The 15,014-nt window shown below is 54.6% G+C and overlaps 2 protein-coding genes across 3 annotated transcripts; one reads left to right on the forward strand and one right to left on the reverse strand.

Moving 5' to 3' along the window:
* The first annotated feature begins 95 nt into the window (after positions 1-95).
* On the forward strand, positions 96-9,229 carry Apeh (acylaminoacyl-peptide hydrolase). Of its 2 annotated transcripts, XM_052187305.1 has the most exons (22): positions 96-203; positions 279-411; positions 890-1,016; positions 1,496-1,589; positions 1,688-1,763; positions 1,853-2,016; positions 2,157-2,294; positions 2,391-2,482; positions 2,559-2,599; positions 2,681-2,802; positions 3,243-3,303; positions 4,354-4,451; positions 4,957-5,008; positions 6,284-6,372; positions 6,772-6,910; positions 7,398-7,481; positions 7,564-7,644; positions 8,118-8,206; positions 8,300-8,490; positions 8,578-8,680; positions 8,765-8,871; positions 8,956-9,229. In XM_052187305.1, the coding sequence occupies exons 1-22, from the start codon at positions 192-194 to the stop codon at positions 9,059-9,061; spliced, it is 2,199 nt and encodes a 732-aa protein (XP_052043265.1). In that variant the 5' UTR covers positions 96-191; the 3' UTR covers positions 9,062-9,229. The 2 variants fall into 2 exon arrangements, with proteins under 2 accessions (XP_052043265.1, XP_052043266.1); XM_052187306.1 differs by lacking the exon at positions 7,564-7,644.
* Positions 9,230-9,656: 427 nt separating this feature from the next.
* Positions 9,657-14,749, reverse strand: Mst1 (macrophage stimulating 1). The gene is given in 19 exon segments (XM_052187312.1): positions 9,657-9,867; positions 10,008-10,147; positions 10,240-10,346; positions 10,421-10,567; positions 10,745-10,822; positions 10,992-11,100; positions 11,180-11,215; positions 11,304-11,440; positions 11,564-11,666; positions 11,748-11,878; positions 12,032-12,227; positions 12,372-12,490; positions 12,584-12,704; positions 12,786-12,922; positions 13,007-13,121; positions 13,208-13,320; positions 13,399-13,546; positions 14,213-14,270; positions 14,272-14,749. Coding segments are annotated over 19 exon segments (2,193 nt in total). The 5' UTR covers positions 14,308-14,749; the 3' UTR covers positions 9,657-9,705.
* Between the last annotated feature and the right edge of the window lie 265 nt (positions 14,750-15,014).

Below are 15,014 nucleotides of genomic sequence, written 5' to 3' on the forward strand. Positions count from 1 at the left end.
CCCTCCGGGCGGCTCCTTCATAGGCCCCGCCTTTTTACCATCCAGGCCCCGCCCCCTGCCGACAGGCCGGAGCTTACACAAGGCCCTGCGGGTCCCAGGTCGCCACTGGATGTAGCGGAAACTGGGGACCGCCTTTGGCCCCGCCCCCGGAGCTTCACTTCCGGGACTTAGCTGCTACCGAAAGACCGATTATGGAGCGTCAGGTGAGGGCTCGGCCCGTGGCCCCCGTGGCCTCCGTAGCCCGGGCTGAGCCTGACCCTGGTGTGTCCCCTGCGCAGGTGCTGCTGAGTGAGCCCCAGGAGGCGGCAGCGCTATACCGGTGCCTTAGCCGCCAGCCTTCACTGAGTGCCGCCTGCCTGGGCCCGGAGGTCACCACGCAGTATGGGGGCCTCTATCGGACGGTGCACACTGGTGTGTAGACCGAGGGAACTGGGTGGCGACGGGCCGTGGCATCCAGGTGGAGAGGTGGGCTGGAGGGCACGCTGCTTGACACCGGTTTGGGGAGGAAACCCAACTGTAGTTCCTGCGCACAGGTGTTTTGGGGGGGCTGTGCTAGCCTTAGTGATAAATAATGCCCGTAAATGAGTTGAAGGTGTGGGAGTAAAATTCAGACCTGAGTGCAAGGTCTGGACTTCGCAGGACTCTCCAGCCCTTACATTCTCCAGCCCAACAACAGCTATGCTGCCCTTAAAATTGTGTGGTTGGTAGTGGGTTCTCTCTGACTGTCAGCTCAGGCTCTGGAAGTCCAGGCCTAGGTTATATGAAGTGAAGTGTTGTATAGACCTTGCTCAGGATGTCCGGAGACAGATTGGGAAAGGTCGGCCTTGATTGGCGGGCAGTGATCCAAACTGGCACAGACAAGTTGAGCAGCCCCCTGCCTCCCTTGCAGAGTGGACTCAGAGGGACTTGGAGCGCATGGAGAACATCCGATTCTGCCGCCAGTACCTAGTGTTCCATGATGGAGACTCGGTGGTGTTTGCCGGGCCTGCAGGCAACAGTGTGGAAACCCGGGGGGAGTAAGTGTGCCAGGAAAAGTTTGTAGACAAGACCCCAGCCACCTGCCGTGTCTTAGCCTTTTCTAAGCATCGCCATGTGTCTTTAGGCTGTGCCAGCCCCTTCAGGGACAACATTGGGTGGCTTCAGGGAAGCAAGGAATAAAGTGCCTGCTCCTTGAGAGCTTGTTTGGTCTCTGGAGACACGGCCGGATAAATACTAGAAGCTCCTTCTGAAATTGGTCCCTGGGAATCTGGAGCCAGTCAAGTCAGTAACGGAAGGAAGAGCGGGAAACCCAACTAGCTTGAGGCTGGAAGGATTTCATGGGCTGGAATGAGATCAGAGTCCCAGTTATCTGGGAGATAGTCTCCTGGGCTGCCTCTGCTGATTTTGTAATGCCAGACCCAAAACGGCTTATATAGAGAGGAAGGAGGGAGACTCATCTAAGAGGTTGTGACCAGTAAGGGGCAGCACAGTCCTGACCTGCCACCCCTGTCCTCAGACTGCTGAGCAGAGAGTCTCCCTCAGGCACCATGAAAGCGGTACTGCGCAAGGCTGGAGGTCCAGTCTCGGGAGAGGAAAAGCAGTTCTTAGAGGTGAGTCTGCAAGGATGAGGCGGCGGGCAACAGGTTATTTAGTGCCACGTGTAAGGCCCTGTGCAGGGGCAGGCAGCCTGATGCCCCGGTATTCTCAGGTCTGGGAGAAGAACCGGAAGCTCAAGAGTTTCAACCTGTCAGCCCTGGAGAAGCATGGGCCTGTTTATGAGGATGGTGAGGTGCCTGGCTGTTAAGCAGGCCGGGTGGGAAGAAGGGGCAGCCATAGCTCTGTGCCCCCTCTAACCTTCACTCCCTGCATGCAGACTGCTTTGGCTGTCTTTCCTGGTCATACTCAGAAACACATTTGTTGTATGTGGCGGAGAAGAAGCGTCCCAAGGCTGAGTCCTTCTTTCAAACCAAAGCCTTGGACATCAGTGCCAGCGATGATGAGGTGGCCAGGCCGAAGAAGCCAGACCAGGCCGTCAAGGTGCTTGTGGTGTGTCTGGGCCATGGAGGCCCTGCCGGGCAGCCCTGCACTGCATCCAGTGGACCTGGGAGGCCCTGGTGTCTAGGAGGCAGCGCAGGGTTCTGTAAGCACCCTGGGCATTGACTGTCCTCTGTTCTCAGGGAGACCAGTTTGTATTTTATGAAGACTGGGGAGAAAGCATGATTTCCAAAAGCATCCCTGTACTCTGCGTGCTGGATATCGAGAGTGGTAACATCTCAGTGCTTGAGGGCGTCCCTGAACATGTGTCCCCTGGCCAGGTCAGCAGCCACTTGGCCTGTGCCCCTCCTGGAGTCAGGGTCCCCTGCTTGAGCATTTACCTCTAGCTTATACCTACTTTGTGGTCTTGTCTACAGGCTTTCTGGGCCCCTGGAGACACAGGTGTGGTGTTTGTGGGCTGGTGGCATGAACCCTTCCGGCTAGGTATCCGCTACTGCACCAATCGCAGGTGAGGAAGTGGGCAGACCAGAGGGCCCTTAGCGCCCAGCTGACCGTGGAGCTGAGTGTCTCTCTGACCTTTCCAGATCAGCTCTGTACTATGTGGACCTGAGCGGGGGGATGTGTGGTAAGTGTCTGGCGCCCGCATGTGCTTTCCTGACTGTTCGTCTTCCCCGGTCTACGTGATGCTCATACTTCTGTGGCCTAGAACTGCTCTCGGACGAGTCCCTGGCTGTCTGTTCTCCTCGGCTGAGCCCAGACCAGTGTCGCATCGTCTACCTGCAGTATCCGTCTCTAGCCCCTCATCACCAGTGCAGCCAGCTCTGCCTGGTGAGCTGAAGGGAGATGGGGTGGGAGGACAGTTAGCCTCTTGTAGGGGAATGAGGGCTAAACGGACAGTATCATCTCCCCCCCCCCCCCCCCCCCCCCGCAGGCTCTCTCCTGTCCTCAGTGGATCAGTGGCCTAACCCTTCAAGGCAGGACTCTCAGGGCTCACCACCTCAAGGGTCTCCTCCAGGCACAGAGATGCCTGTCTCTTAGTTCACATCTCTAAGTAGCCAGGCTCTACAAGGAGCAGGGGCAGAGTTGGGGGTTATACAGAGTCCATCCCCTGCACAAGGAGAGTTCTGGGTGCAAGTCCATACCTATCTGAGACAAGTCCAGGCTACCTTAAAAGACAAATTAGCCCCCATCTCTCGCTACGTTGTCACCCGAAGGGTTAGATAACAGCTCTGTGGCCTGGTAGGTTTGACCATTGTGTTCTCTTGCAGTATGACTGGTACACCAAGGTCACCTCAGTGGTGGTGGACATTGTACCTCGGCAGCTGGGAGGTAAGAGGTGCCTGGCTGGGGACATCAGTAGGGCCCATAGTAGTGCTATCTGTCCCTCCTTCCTGGGTTCCTTTAGAGGACTCTCTTTGCTACTGCAGCCTTGTGCCAAGGCCCAACAGAGATAGAAGATGCTACTGGAGTAATAACCTGATAGAAAGTTCTTGGCTAGACCAAAACTAAGATCAGAGTAGCCCAAGCTGGCTTGGGATGAGTCTCAGAAAATATGTTAGTTTGGAATGTTAGGTTTGAGAAGCACTGGGCCTGCGGGTTCTGTGCTACTCTGTGTCCCACCCCGCCCCACCCCAGCAGCCTTTGCCCAGTCTAAGTTAACTGGTCCTCAGGAAAGGTGGCTCGTAGCTATGAGGCTTCTCTCTCAACATCAGGTGCTTATAGCTCTGCCTTCAATCCTTGGGCATCCCAAGGGCATGGGGATGAAAGTCGTCTTTTCCCAAGCCACCCAGAAAGGCCCAAGGGTCCAGTGGGCAGGTCCAGTGGAGAGAGTTGTAGGGATTCAGCTGGAATATGGCTCAGCGGTAAAGCACATGGCACATGGCTAGCATGTGCCAAGCCCTGTCTGTGCTCGATCCTTAGCACACGTCTTCAGTTCACAAGCACACAGTAATGGGGACCCAGTCTGAACCTTGTTAGCCGTGTGTCCAAGGCTAGTGCACTGCCCTTCATGAGCTTGCTTCTCCATTTGTGGACAGGGTGGTTATGTCCACCTTCTGAGCTCCTGCGTGAGCTGCTGTTCTCTGCACTGTGGTGGACAAACACGTTATCTTAATAAGGTTAAGGCACTTCATGTTGCCAAGACCCAAAAGGGAACAACCAATAGGAAAGCACCGAGTTTGCCACATGAGCTTGCCAGCTCTGCCTCTTCAGGTCCTCAGAAGTCTCTCCTCCATCCCCTTCCCCTTCTACTCACTAAACGCCTCACTGCCAAGGGGACCCTGCTGTCTACCTCAGGTTTCAGGGGCCCTGGGTGAACTTCATAGTCTCAGTCCCCCAGACCTCTGCTCTCAGATGCAGCTCAAGCCTTTGTCTGTGCAGAGAACTTCTCTGGGATCTACTGCAGCCTTCTTCCTTTGGGATGCTGGTCAGCTGACAGCCAGAGAGTGGTCTTTGACTCTGCCCAGCGCAGTCGGCAGGTAAAAGCCCCTGGTTGTGTGGAGAGGTAGCAGCAACATTCGCCTTCTGATCGTCTGCCGAGGGGTTTAGGACCTGAGGCAGAGTGAAAATTTGGCCCTAGAGGAATGCCGAGATGGAAGGTCTTAACTGGACCCTTGAAGCCTTTTCTGCCTTTTCCTTAAAGGGACCAAATGTTCTGGTACCCCACAGAAGAGGCCCAAGCCTTGGGGCCATCTGAACACTTTGTAATGACAGTCAATGGAGACTGAATGGTCCTTGAGGGATGGTGTGCTGGAATGTGCCATGGTCCTTTGGGTATGATATTAGTCTCATACCCTCCTGTTCCTTACCTGGGTGTATCCAGTACGTGGTGAAGGAACTCAGTCTAGATCCAGGGTTCTCCCTGTTACACAGAGTAGCCATCACCATAGGCCAGAGTGTCCCTGAGCCAGTAGAAAGGAAATAGGGACAGGCCCCGTAGGGCTGTTGGGTGTGGTGCTACAAGTGGTCTCCCCTCTATTTAAGGACCTGTTTGCTGTGGACACCCAGACGGGCAGTGTCACCTCTCTGACAGCTGGTGAGCAGGACCTCTACAGTGGAGGGGGTGGGGGTGGGCAGCCAGCTTAGGCGAGGACTAGAGCTCGCCTCGGAGCAGCTCGGTCAGTCTCACCACAGATGCCCCACAGCCCGTGCCAGCAGTGCCCTGAGGAGCTGGCCAGGACACTGCCTCTTTTCTCTGCTGCACTATTGCCTCCACAGGCCCTGGCCCTGCAACCCCACCCCTGTCCTAGAGTCTACAGGCCTTTCTTGCGGAGCTATTATATAGTCATTCACCTCCTGCCCAAACCCTGGAGAAGCCGTTGCGGGACTCTCACTCACACCTATGGTCTGCCTCTGGAACAGCCTTTGAGTTCCCATGTGCGTTGACTCTGCACATGGGGGTGCTGTGAAGAGGCACCATGATCATGGCAACTCTTTTTTTTTTTTTTTTTTTTTTTTTGAGACAGGGTTTCTCTGTATAGCCCTGGCTGTCCTGGAACTCACTCTGTAGACCAGGCTGGCCTCAAACTCAGAAATCCACCTGCCTCTGCCTCCCAAGTGCTGGGATTGAAGGCTTGCGCCACCACCACCCAACTGATCATGGCAACTCTTAATTAGGAAACATTTAACTGGGGCTGGCTTACAAATTCAGAGGTTTCGTCCGTTAATGTCATGGCGGGGAGCATGGCGGCACACAGGCAGACACGGTGCTGGAGAAGGAGCCTAGAGGTCTACGTCTGGGTGGGCAGGCAGCAGGAAGAGAGTGACAGTGGACCTGGCATGAGCTTCTGAAATCTCAAAGCCTACCCTCAGTGGCACACTATAACAGGGCCACAGCTACTCCAACAAGGCCACACCTCTTAATAGTGCCCCTCCCTGTAAGGCTATTGGAGGCCATTTTCGTTCCAACCACTACAGATGCCAAAGTTGTAATTCTACATCTCTGGCTTAGGACATAGCTCGTTACTGGGTGGTTTCCCTAGCAAATGCAAAGCCCAGTGTACATAAGTAAATAGTAATAGTAATAACAACAATGATAATAATGAATGGACAGACTTTAGACCAATCCCTCGAGGAGACGATCAGTGTTTTGGGTGAGGCTATCCTCCTTTTCACGCCGCAGTCATTGGAGTAGGTAGAGTACTTTGGTAGCTTTATATGTCCCTAAGTCTGGTGATTCTTGAGCATAGCCAGTGTCTATCAGGTGACCAGGAGGCTTGCCCAGGACATGTGCAGTTAGGTGTGCGTCTCAGGGTTAAAGGTAGAAAAGAGGTGGTCCCTGCCAGACACTTACGTCATCTGCTTCCTCTAGCGGGGTCAGCAGGAAGCTGGAAACTGCTTACAATTGACCAAGACCTTATGGTGGTCCAGTTCTCCACACCCAGTCTGCCGCCGAGCCTGGTGAGTATTGTGGGTCCCAGGCTAGGGGGCAGGAATTACAAGCTTCCATGCCATTGAACTGGGCCCAGAGACTGAGCACGACTGGTCAGCATGTAGAAGGGCAGAGACAACTTGGCTCCAGCCTAGTCCCGTGGTTCTTTGGGCTCAGCACTCATAAGTAAGAACCGGGGGCTAGCACTCCACCACCCTGGACAATGTGCCTGCAGAAGTGCCCAGCCATTTATTATCAGAGTCCAGGGAGACAGGGAAACCTAGAAGCCAAGAAATGTGGTAAGGCTAGGGGTAGTCCAGACACGGGTGTCTGCTGGCATATACCACCTGACAAGGATTTGTGCTATGCTCTTTAGAGATAGGTTCCTGAGAGCTGGCCCCCCGTGACACTTTCCTTCCCCTTGGCAGAAAGTGGGGTTCCTGCCTCCTGCTGGAAAGGAGCAGTGTGTGTCATGGGTGTCCCTGGAGGAGGCTGAACCTATCCCTGACATCCGCTGGGGCATCCGAGTGCTACACCCACCTCCAGACCAACAGAATGTACAATACGGTGAGCTGATTGAATGGCAGATGAGGACCTCCCCAGATCCCCAGCACACGGCACACGGCACAGTGGTGGCCCTCCCAGCTCACAGCGCAGGCTTTCTAGGATTTCCTCTAAAAGCTTTTCTGATCTTATGGTCCTGGGGAGTAGCATCCAGCGATCTGAGTACCTGCTGTGGTTATCAGCACCAGGTCCTGCCAGGGCCTATCATCTGCGGTGAGAAAATTGAGGTTTAAAGGAAACAGGCCCCACACGAGGCTGATGTGGCTACACCAGAACGTTACCCTTCAGACAGCAGGGCTCTCTGACCAGGCAGAAAAGCGCACAAGCTTTAGGGGGCTCCACGTGTCCTGGTGTGAGCTGTCTGTGAGCTACCTTGGCTAGGCCTCTGTTTCACTTGATCAGACCCAGGCCGTACTGCAGATGGGGCCTTGGTTGAGGAAGCCTTTGTGAAGCAGGACTGGTCTTGCTGACTACTGTCTTCTCCCTGCAGCTGACCTTGACTTTGAAGCAATCCTCCTGCAGCCCAGCAACCCTCCAGATAAGACCCAGGTCCCCATGGTAGTCATGCCCCACGGTAGGGATTTACCCAAGAGCCCTCGCCTCCCTCTCACCCCTCCCAGCTGGGCTCTGCTTCATCCTCTGCTTCCTGTCTACAGGGGGGCCCCACTCATCCTTTATCACTGCCTGGATGCTGTTCCCAGCCATGCTTTGCAAGATGGGCTTCGCCGTACTGCTGGGTAAACGAGAAAGGACCTGCAATTCCACTGGGGTTCCGTGCAGTGATGGGCGGCCTTGGTTGTATATGCTTTTCAATAGTGTGCTTACTCTTTAGAAACCGCTACTGGGCTGGGCAGTGGCAGCACACTCCTTTAATCCCAGAACTTGGGAGGCAAAGGGAGGTAGAGCTTTGAGTCCAAGATCAGCGAGGGCTACACAGGAAAACCCTGTCTTAAAAAAAAAAAAAAAGAAAGAAAGAAACTGCTACTAGAAATTGCCCTGACCTAGCCTCTGGCTTCATAACCTGGTGATCATGTGAATTAACCTGAAGCTTCTGAGAAAAGGATGCTGTGGTCTCTGGGTAGCAGCTTCATGTCTCTTGGCTATTTCCCCTTGCCGGCGTGTCATGTAGCTGGTCCTAGGGCCTGCTTCACTGATACTTGGGTGGGGTCAAGGGCTGAGAACACTGCCTCACTATCTTCTCTCACTTTAGTGAACTATCGAGGCTCCACAGGCTTTGGTCAAGACAGCATCCTTTCCCTCCCAGGCAATGTGGGCCACCAGGATGTGAAGGATGTCCAGGTAGCAGGGTGCTGGACTCCTCGACAGGGAGGGCGGGGTCATGGCTTTCAGCTGGTGGTGAGAGAGCTCTGGCGTTCTCTGCCCACACTTTAGTTCGCGGTGGAGCAGGTCCTCCAGGAGGAACACTTCGATGCAAGACGTGTGGCCCTTATGGGTGGTTCCCATGGTGGGTTTCTCTCCTGCCACCTGATTGGCAAATACCCAGAGACCTACAGTGCCTGTATAGCCCGGAACCCAGTGATCAACATCGCCTCCATGATGGGCTCCACTGACATCCCTGATTGGTGAGTGCGTATTAACGGTCCCTACCCCTCCTTCCACCTCACATTCCCAGGGAGATCCTGCAGTCTACATCTTTTGGTCTTTCATAGGTGTATGGTGGAGACTGGCTTCCCTTATAGCAACGACTGCCTGCCAGACCCGAATGTGTGGGAGGAGATGCTGGATAAATCACCCATCAAATACATCCCTCAGGTACCCAGGTGTCCTTGTGTGCCACCCATTCCTCCGGAATCCAGAGCTCAGCTCACCACAGCTCCTTGCCTCCCACACACCTAGGTAAAGACACCAGTGTTACTGATGCTGGGCCAGGGGGACCGGCGTGTGCCCTTCAAGCAGGGTATGGAGTATTACCATGCCCTCAAGGCCCGGAGTGTGCCTGTCCGGTGAGTGTCACAGGAGAGTCCGGGTAGCTGGTGGCAGGTAAACAGGACAGGACCCTCCAATGTCATGTGTTGCTGCTTATACAGGCTCCTGCTGTATCCCAAGAGCACCCACGCACTGTCGGAGGTGGAGGTGGAATCAGACAGTTTCATGAACACTGTGCTTTGGCTGCACACACACTTGGGCAGCTGAAGGCCTGTGGTTCTCCGTGAGCTGGGCGGTCTGTCTTGCACTTCACCCTTGGTAAGCTCCAGGAACTGGCAGAACTGGCAGAACCACGAAGGTTTCCTGGGCTCTGGACTCGAAATAAGTGGGCAAAGGACTATGGACTCCGTAATCATAATAAAGGAGGGCACAGAGGCTGGTTTGTGCTGGTACTTTGTACCGAGCCCACTCCCAACCCTAGACTCTACCTTGGGATTCAGAAACCCAAAGTCTTGGGTGTGATATCCACAGTGGATTCATCTCTGTCAGATGACAGAGAGTCGTGAGAGACTCAGCCCCTGCCTGTCCTAGCCAAACGGGACTGGTGCAGACCAGCTTAGCTCTGTCTGCTCTGGTCCCATGTGCTGGAAACTTCTGCACATTGCCTTCCCAGGAGTGCCTCTGGAAGGCGGTGGCGCCTGTCCACCCACAGCACACACCTTTCAAAGTTGTTCTGGAATCAGAGCACCTAGCCTAGAGTGTGCTGGTCTTAAGCCACACAGCCTCTAGCAAGGTTTTCAACAACTCATTCCCCAGAAACTGAGACTAAGAAGCACTCTCTCCAGACATAGAGAAAGGTTGCTTTATATTTGATAAGAAGTCTTGTTATCTCTAAAGAATCAAAAGCAGGCCTACTCCAGCTGCATGACCTTGTTAATCCAGTCCACAAACACAGACACACGTGTGAAGATAGCTGGCCAGCGGGGCCGTGCACACACTCTGTTCGGGATGATAAGTCCCTGTAGGACCCAGCAGTCATGGGTATAGCAGGCAAGTGGGCCCCCATAGTCGCCCTGGCAGGCAGAAGAACGGGTTAAGGCTCTGGACCTCTGCAATGACTGGCCTCCCCCGACATCCTCCCCCTTGGTGATCAAGTACTATAGTTCCAGCTCCCAGCCGCCCCCCAGGCTGGCCCAGGAGCTCGCCCACTGACCTCACAAGCCCCCGTAGGGACCAGCAGTCCCTCCGTGCATATCTCACTCTCTTGTATGTGTCCACGGTACTTCCCATTACATTCCTGGTTGGAGATGACCTTCATCGAGGCCACATGAAGGACTGTGTTATTGCTTGTACCTGGAGTGCGGACAGTGATGAGGAGGAGACCCTTGAGTCAAAACCAGTGCTGGGCCTCCTGGCCTGTAGCAGTCTATGCACTGTGCTCTTACCTTTGGATTCACCCCAGCCTGCAATCTCACACTCGGTCCCTGGAGGCACCACATACTGTTCAGGAGGCAGGCAGATCAGAGCCACGTGATGGTTCAGGATCACAGGTCTTTGGCGGGAATGAGGGTATTGAGAACATGACCACGACCAGCCCCGCCTCACCCTCTTAGCTTGTCCACACACCTCTCCAGCTTGAGCAGGACAAGTTGAGAGCCTGCGGGTCCGCACGCTGCCTTGGCCACGGGGACCTTCTGCAGGTTTGCCTCTCCAGGCTGTAAGTTCTGGTTAATTGTACCCAACCATACCTCATATCCTGTGAGAGGTTCATGGCTGGGAGAAAGAGACTCTGCTAGATCATTCTTGACTCCTAATCAGCTGTCCCAATTTAGTTTGCGTGTTGGGTTGCCTAAGGAAACTGGCTGGGCTCGTGGGGACAGACAATGGCATAGAGAGGTGGGATGAAGGTACGTTGGGAGTCCCCGGTCCCTAAACCCAAGGGAGGCTCACCATGACCAGATGCATTGCCGGGCAGTCAGTACCCACTGCTCTTTCACTAGGGAACCCCCACAGAAATGCTGGCCCTGTCTAGAGGAGTAAAGATTAGGAGAAGTCACACTGAGTCCTGGGACACATGCTATACCTGTCATTTTTGGCAAGGACCTTTTGGTACAAGGCCAGGCATCCATCTTCTACTGATATAACCACAGAGTTTATGGCCTCAGCTCTTTCCTTGAGATAAGCACTTAGGTCTTACCGATTCCGCAGGCTGACTGTCCATGGTGAGTTCCCAGGACGGCCCCCCACCACACGGAGTTTATTACTCTTGTCAACTCTCTTGCCACACTTTTCAAACTGCACCTGGTCTGGGGGTGTGGCGGGAGGAAAGCTTCAGTGAGGGTCAGGGTCAGTGACGGTGTACCCACAACTGGCCCAACCCCATACCTGGGGGGTCCAGAATGGACGATGGCTGGTCATCATCTGCAAGACCAAGGTCACTCAGGTTAAGGGAGCCAATCTATGGAGGTGAGGTATGAAACTCAGACAAGGGGGAGCCTCAAGCACTCACCACAGCGTTGTAGAGCACAATAGTCAAACAGGGTCTCTGGGTCCAAAGTATAACACCAGGGCCCATGGCTATCCCCATCCGGATTCCGGCAGAAGTTTGCCTCCAGTCCTGCCTGTGGTGCTGAGGTGGGTGTGAATCTAGACGTAGAGGCAGGAGGTAGGGGGACACAGCGGGCCAGTCAGACCCTCTTTAGGCTCACAAGAACTTGAGGTCTTCTGCCTTAGAGTTAATGCCCTATCCAGCTATGTGCACACACTCACTGCGGCTTGTGTGGTGTCTCTGAGGACCAGTGCTGGCACTGAACTCCCTTGCGGGTCTTGCTGACTGAGCCGCGATACTGCTCACCTGAGCCGTGGTAGCAGCCTGTGGTGGGCCGGCAGAGCGGTGGTCAGCCCTGGGCGGATTCCTGCCCAGGCTCTGTACCCCGCCCCCCTTCAGCCTCACCCTCTGGCACCACTTCCTCCGTGCAGCGTGGGATCTGGTAGCAGAAGGCCACGCGCAAACCAGGTCGAGATGTGAAGCACCAGGGCGCCTCGGAGCCATCAGGATTCCGGCAGAAATTCTCACGAAGGTCCCTGAGTAGTAACTTCCCTTATCGCGAGTGGGGTCCCACCTAGCCCACCAGCCGACCCGCAGTAGGTGGGAACCTCTGGCTCCGCCCCCAGATCCCACCTTCCCATAGGCTCTGCCTCCAGGTGCACTCTCCCTGCTCTGGCCTGTCACCTCACTTGCAAGCATATTTCTCTGGCGCAAAGCGGTGCTGGTGCGGAGTCTGCGCATCCCACCGCTGGCAGGGCACGCCCGCAGAGGTGGTATTGGTTGTGCCTCGATAGTCTTCACCTTTACCGCGGAAGCAGTTGGAAGCCTTGTCCTTGCTGCGCCGCTGTGACTTGGATCCTTTGATGGTCGGTGGCAGGTCGGGCCCTGGCAGACAGCTGGAATTGGTCTCTGGTACTCGGCAGGCTTTGGCTCTCTACCCACACCTAACCTCCCTAGTACCTCTCCCAGTTGAACTGCGCCTGCCAGTTTTTGCCAAGTTCCTTCCTAGGCCCTGTCCCTGCAGCCTACCGCAACTGGGCAGGTCGCAGAATTCTCGCTCCACATTCGGGTCTGTGGTGTAGCACCAGGGCCGCTCAGATCCATCCGGGTTGCGGCAATAGTTGTCTTTCAGAGCTTTATCTAGGAACCTAGATGGTAGCAGTCACGAGACTCTTGGGACTCAGGCCCCGTCCCAGTGGAGCCGGACCCCACCGTCAGCATAAGGATTCTGCCCTACGTACTTTTCAGGCTGGAAAGGGTGCGAGTGGGGGTGCTGCAGGTCCCAGCGTTGACACTCCCGCCCCGATTCTGTAACGTCTACCTCGCCACGGTAATCCTCACCGTTGCACCAAACACAAACCGCTGGAAATAGGGCCAATGCATTTCTAGGTGGAGGCAGGCCTATCGTTCCCGCCTTAGGCTTGATGAACCCCAGCTGCTTACCCTCCCGGCAGGACTTGATGCCGCAGCTCTGGAAACGCACACTGCGGTTTGTTGTGTAGCACCAGGGACCTCGGGGGTCCCCATCAGGGTTCCGACAGAAGTTCTCTTCCAAGCCATTCTTTGGTGTAGGCGTATACCTGTAGACAGAGATTCTTACTACAGTGCATGCTGGGGGAATTCTGCCTCAGGCCTAACGGTCTGACCTGAAGTGTCTGGCTCACTTGTGGTCATTGGGGAACCTGCGGCTCCAAGCTTGACAGGGCAAGCCGTCAGCTGTCCTGGCCACAGTGCCCCGGTAGCTGACCCCATTGTCCATAATGCAGGTCCGTACGTAGTCTGGAAGCAATAGAGGAAGGTCAACAGGGGCTGAGGCTCCGTGGCTTCTGTCACACATCCTATCGCTCCTCCTCACTACAACTTACCTTTCTTCTGGAAGAGATCACACAGACTCGAGTGGTGTAGTTGTGTGTGCAGTGAGTGCTGAGTCCACGGCAGCAGCTGGCAACCGTGACTGCTCATGTTGTAGTGGAAGGCTCTAGGGAGCAGACACAAGGTTAACTGGCACCCCAGGTTCTCATACCCTCAGCCATATCTAGGCTACTTAGCCACTCACCGGCAGTCCAGAAGGGGCCCACAGCGCCTAGCACACTCCTCAGCATCTGCCACATCCTCCTGCCAAGGCCCTGGCACCACCGTATGTAGCAGGTTCCTTAACTCTGTGCCCCGGAGCAGCTGGAAGTCATTCAGTGGTGAGCGCTGCCCTGTATGATGGGCATGGGAAATGCCCGCGCATATTAGTGTGTGTGTGTTAGCACCACGCCTATCTTCTGTTCATGTAGGGAAGCTAATACAAAGTCCTTAGGGTGGGCCTTGTGTATATTTTCAAGGGCCAAGCTACTCCCTCCATACCCAGTGAGCTGGGAAGGCAGCCCAGATACAGCGATTACTACTAGTCTGCTAGGAGGCCTGGCATTGGGCTCTGCTCTAATGCGTCCACTCCATGAGAACTTGGGTGATGGTGTTGGCCCTATGACACTTGCCCCTTCTCATCCCTCAGATGAGAATGCTTGGATTTTGAGCTAAGACACTTCCTGGGGAAGGCCCCAGTTTCGGCATTCTGACTCCAAGTCTGGCCTCTCACCAGAATAAAGGCATAAGTTATAGTGATGTATTAGGCTTAGGAGCCATGCCTTCTGGGTTTGATAGCTTCTCTGGTTGAAAGACTGCCTCTGTGCTATAATATGTTCTAATGCAGTCCTGATCAGACAGTGTATGTTTGAACTCCCAAGCCTTCTCAGCTCTGCTCAGCAGGCCAAGGTCACCGACCTCTGCCCAAAAGAAAAGTAAACTCTCAATGAGAATAGTTATATAGACCCGGTGTGTGCTCCCTCCTGAGGCAAATTGGGATCAGGGTGGGTGACACTCACCTAGAGCCCTTGGACACTGTGCCAGAAGTAGCAGAAGTGGGAGCCACCTCATTCTCCTACGTTGGAGGCTGCACTGTGACCCACCACAGCCCCATCCCGGAAATTGTGAAATCTGTCCCTTCAGGATTGGGTGACTCTGGCTCCACACCCCCTCTCTGAACCTGCTGGGACCTGACTGACACCAGGTGACAACTGCTAGGTGGGGCCTGGGCTTGAGGTGCTTGAGTCAAGTGCTAGACCCATCTCGCTGCAGCTGGATTCCCCAGAGGCCTCTGTGTAGTAGGCAGGACTGAGGAGGGCTCTGTATGGAAACATCAGGCATCCCTGAGGCAGAGCCTGCCTATTCTGTGCCATCACCAGCTGAGCCAAGGTCACTACCTTGGTCTTCCTACCACCATCTACCTCTGAGGTCACATGTTGTTGCTACATGCGCTCCAGAAGTCCCTGGTGCCTGCTTTATTGTAAAGGTGCACATCTCAACAGTCAGACTCTGTGTGATTAAAGGTTACAAAGTTAAAAATGGAAAACTTCAATTACAAGGTTACAAAGTTAAAAGCTAAAATTTTCAACTACACTGGTCACATGCCAAGAGTTTAGTGATCACATGCCTAGAGTTTAGTGATCACAGTGGCTGCCATCACCACTGACACTTCTATGCCAAAAGACTCTGCTAGTAGGAGTTGCCAAGATTTTCCAGCCCCCCACCCCCGTTACACTTTTCTGGGCCTCAGTTTCTTCCTGTAAAGTGAGGAAAATAATTTCCCCAGCCCTAATGCTGTGTCTCCCTACTCAAACTGCCTTA

This window comes from Apodemus sylvaticus, chromosome 7 (assembly GCF_947179515.1).
Source record: "Apodemus sylvaticus chromosome 7, mApoSyl1.1, whole genome shotgun sequence".
In the NCBI taxonomy this organism is placed as follows: Eukaryota; Metazoa; Chordata; class Mammalia; order Rodentia; family Muridae; genus Apodemus; species Apodemus sylvaticus.

Excerpts from the sequence above, each read along its gene's own strand:
- Apeh (XM_052187305.1), top strand. Across the intron at positions 2,483-2,558 it reads CGCTACTGCACCAATCGCAG|ATCAGCTCTGTACTATGTGG; the intron begins GTGAGGAAGTGG and ends TGACCTTTCCAG. Across the intron at positions 5,009-6,283 it reads TGTCACCTCTCTGACAGCTG|CGGGGTCAGCAGGAAGCTGG; the intron begins GTGAGCAGGACC and ends TGCTTCCTCTAG.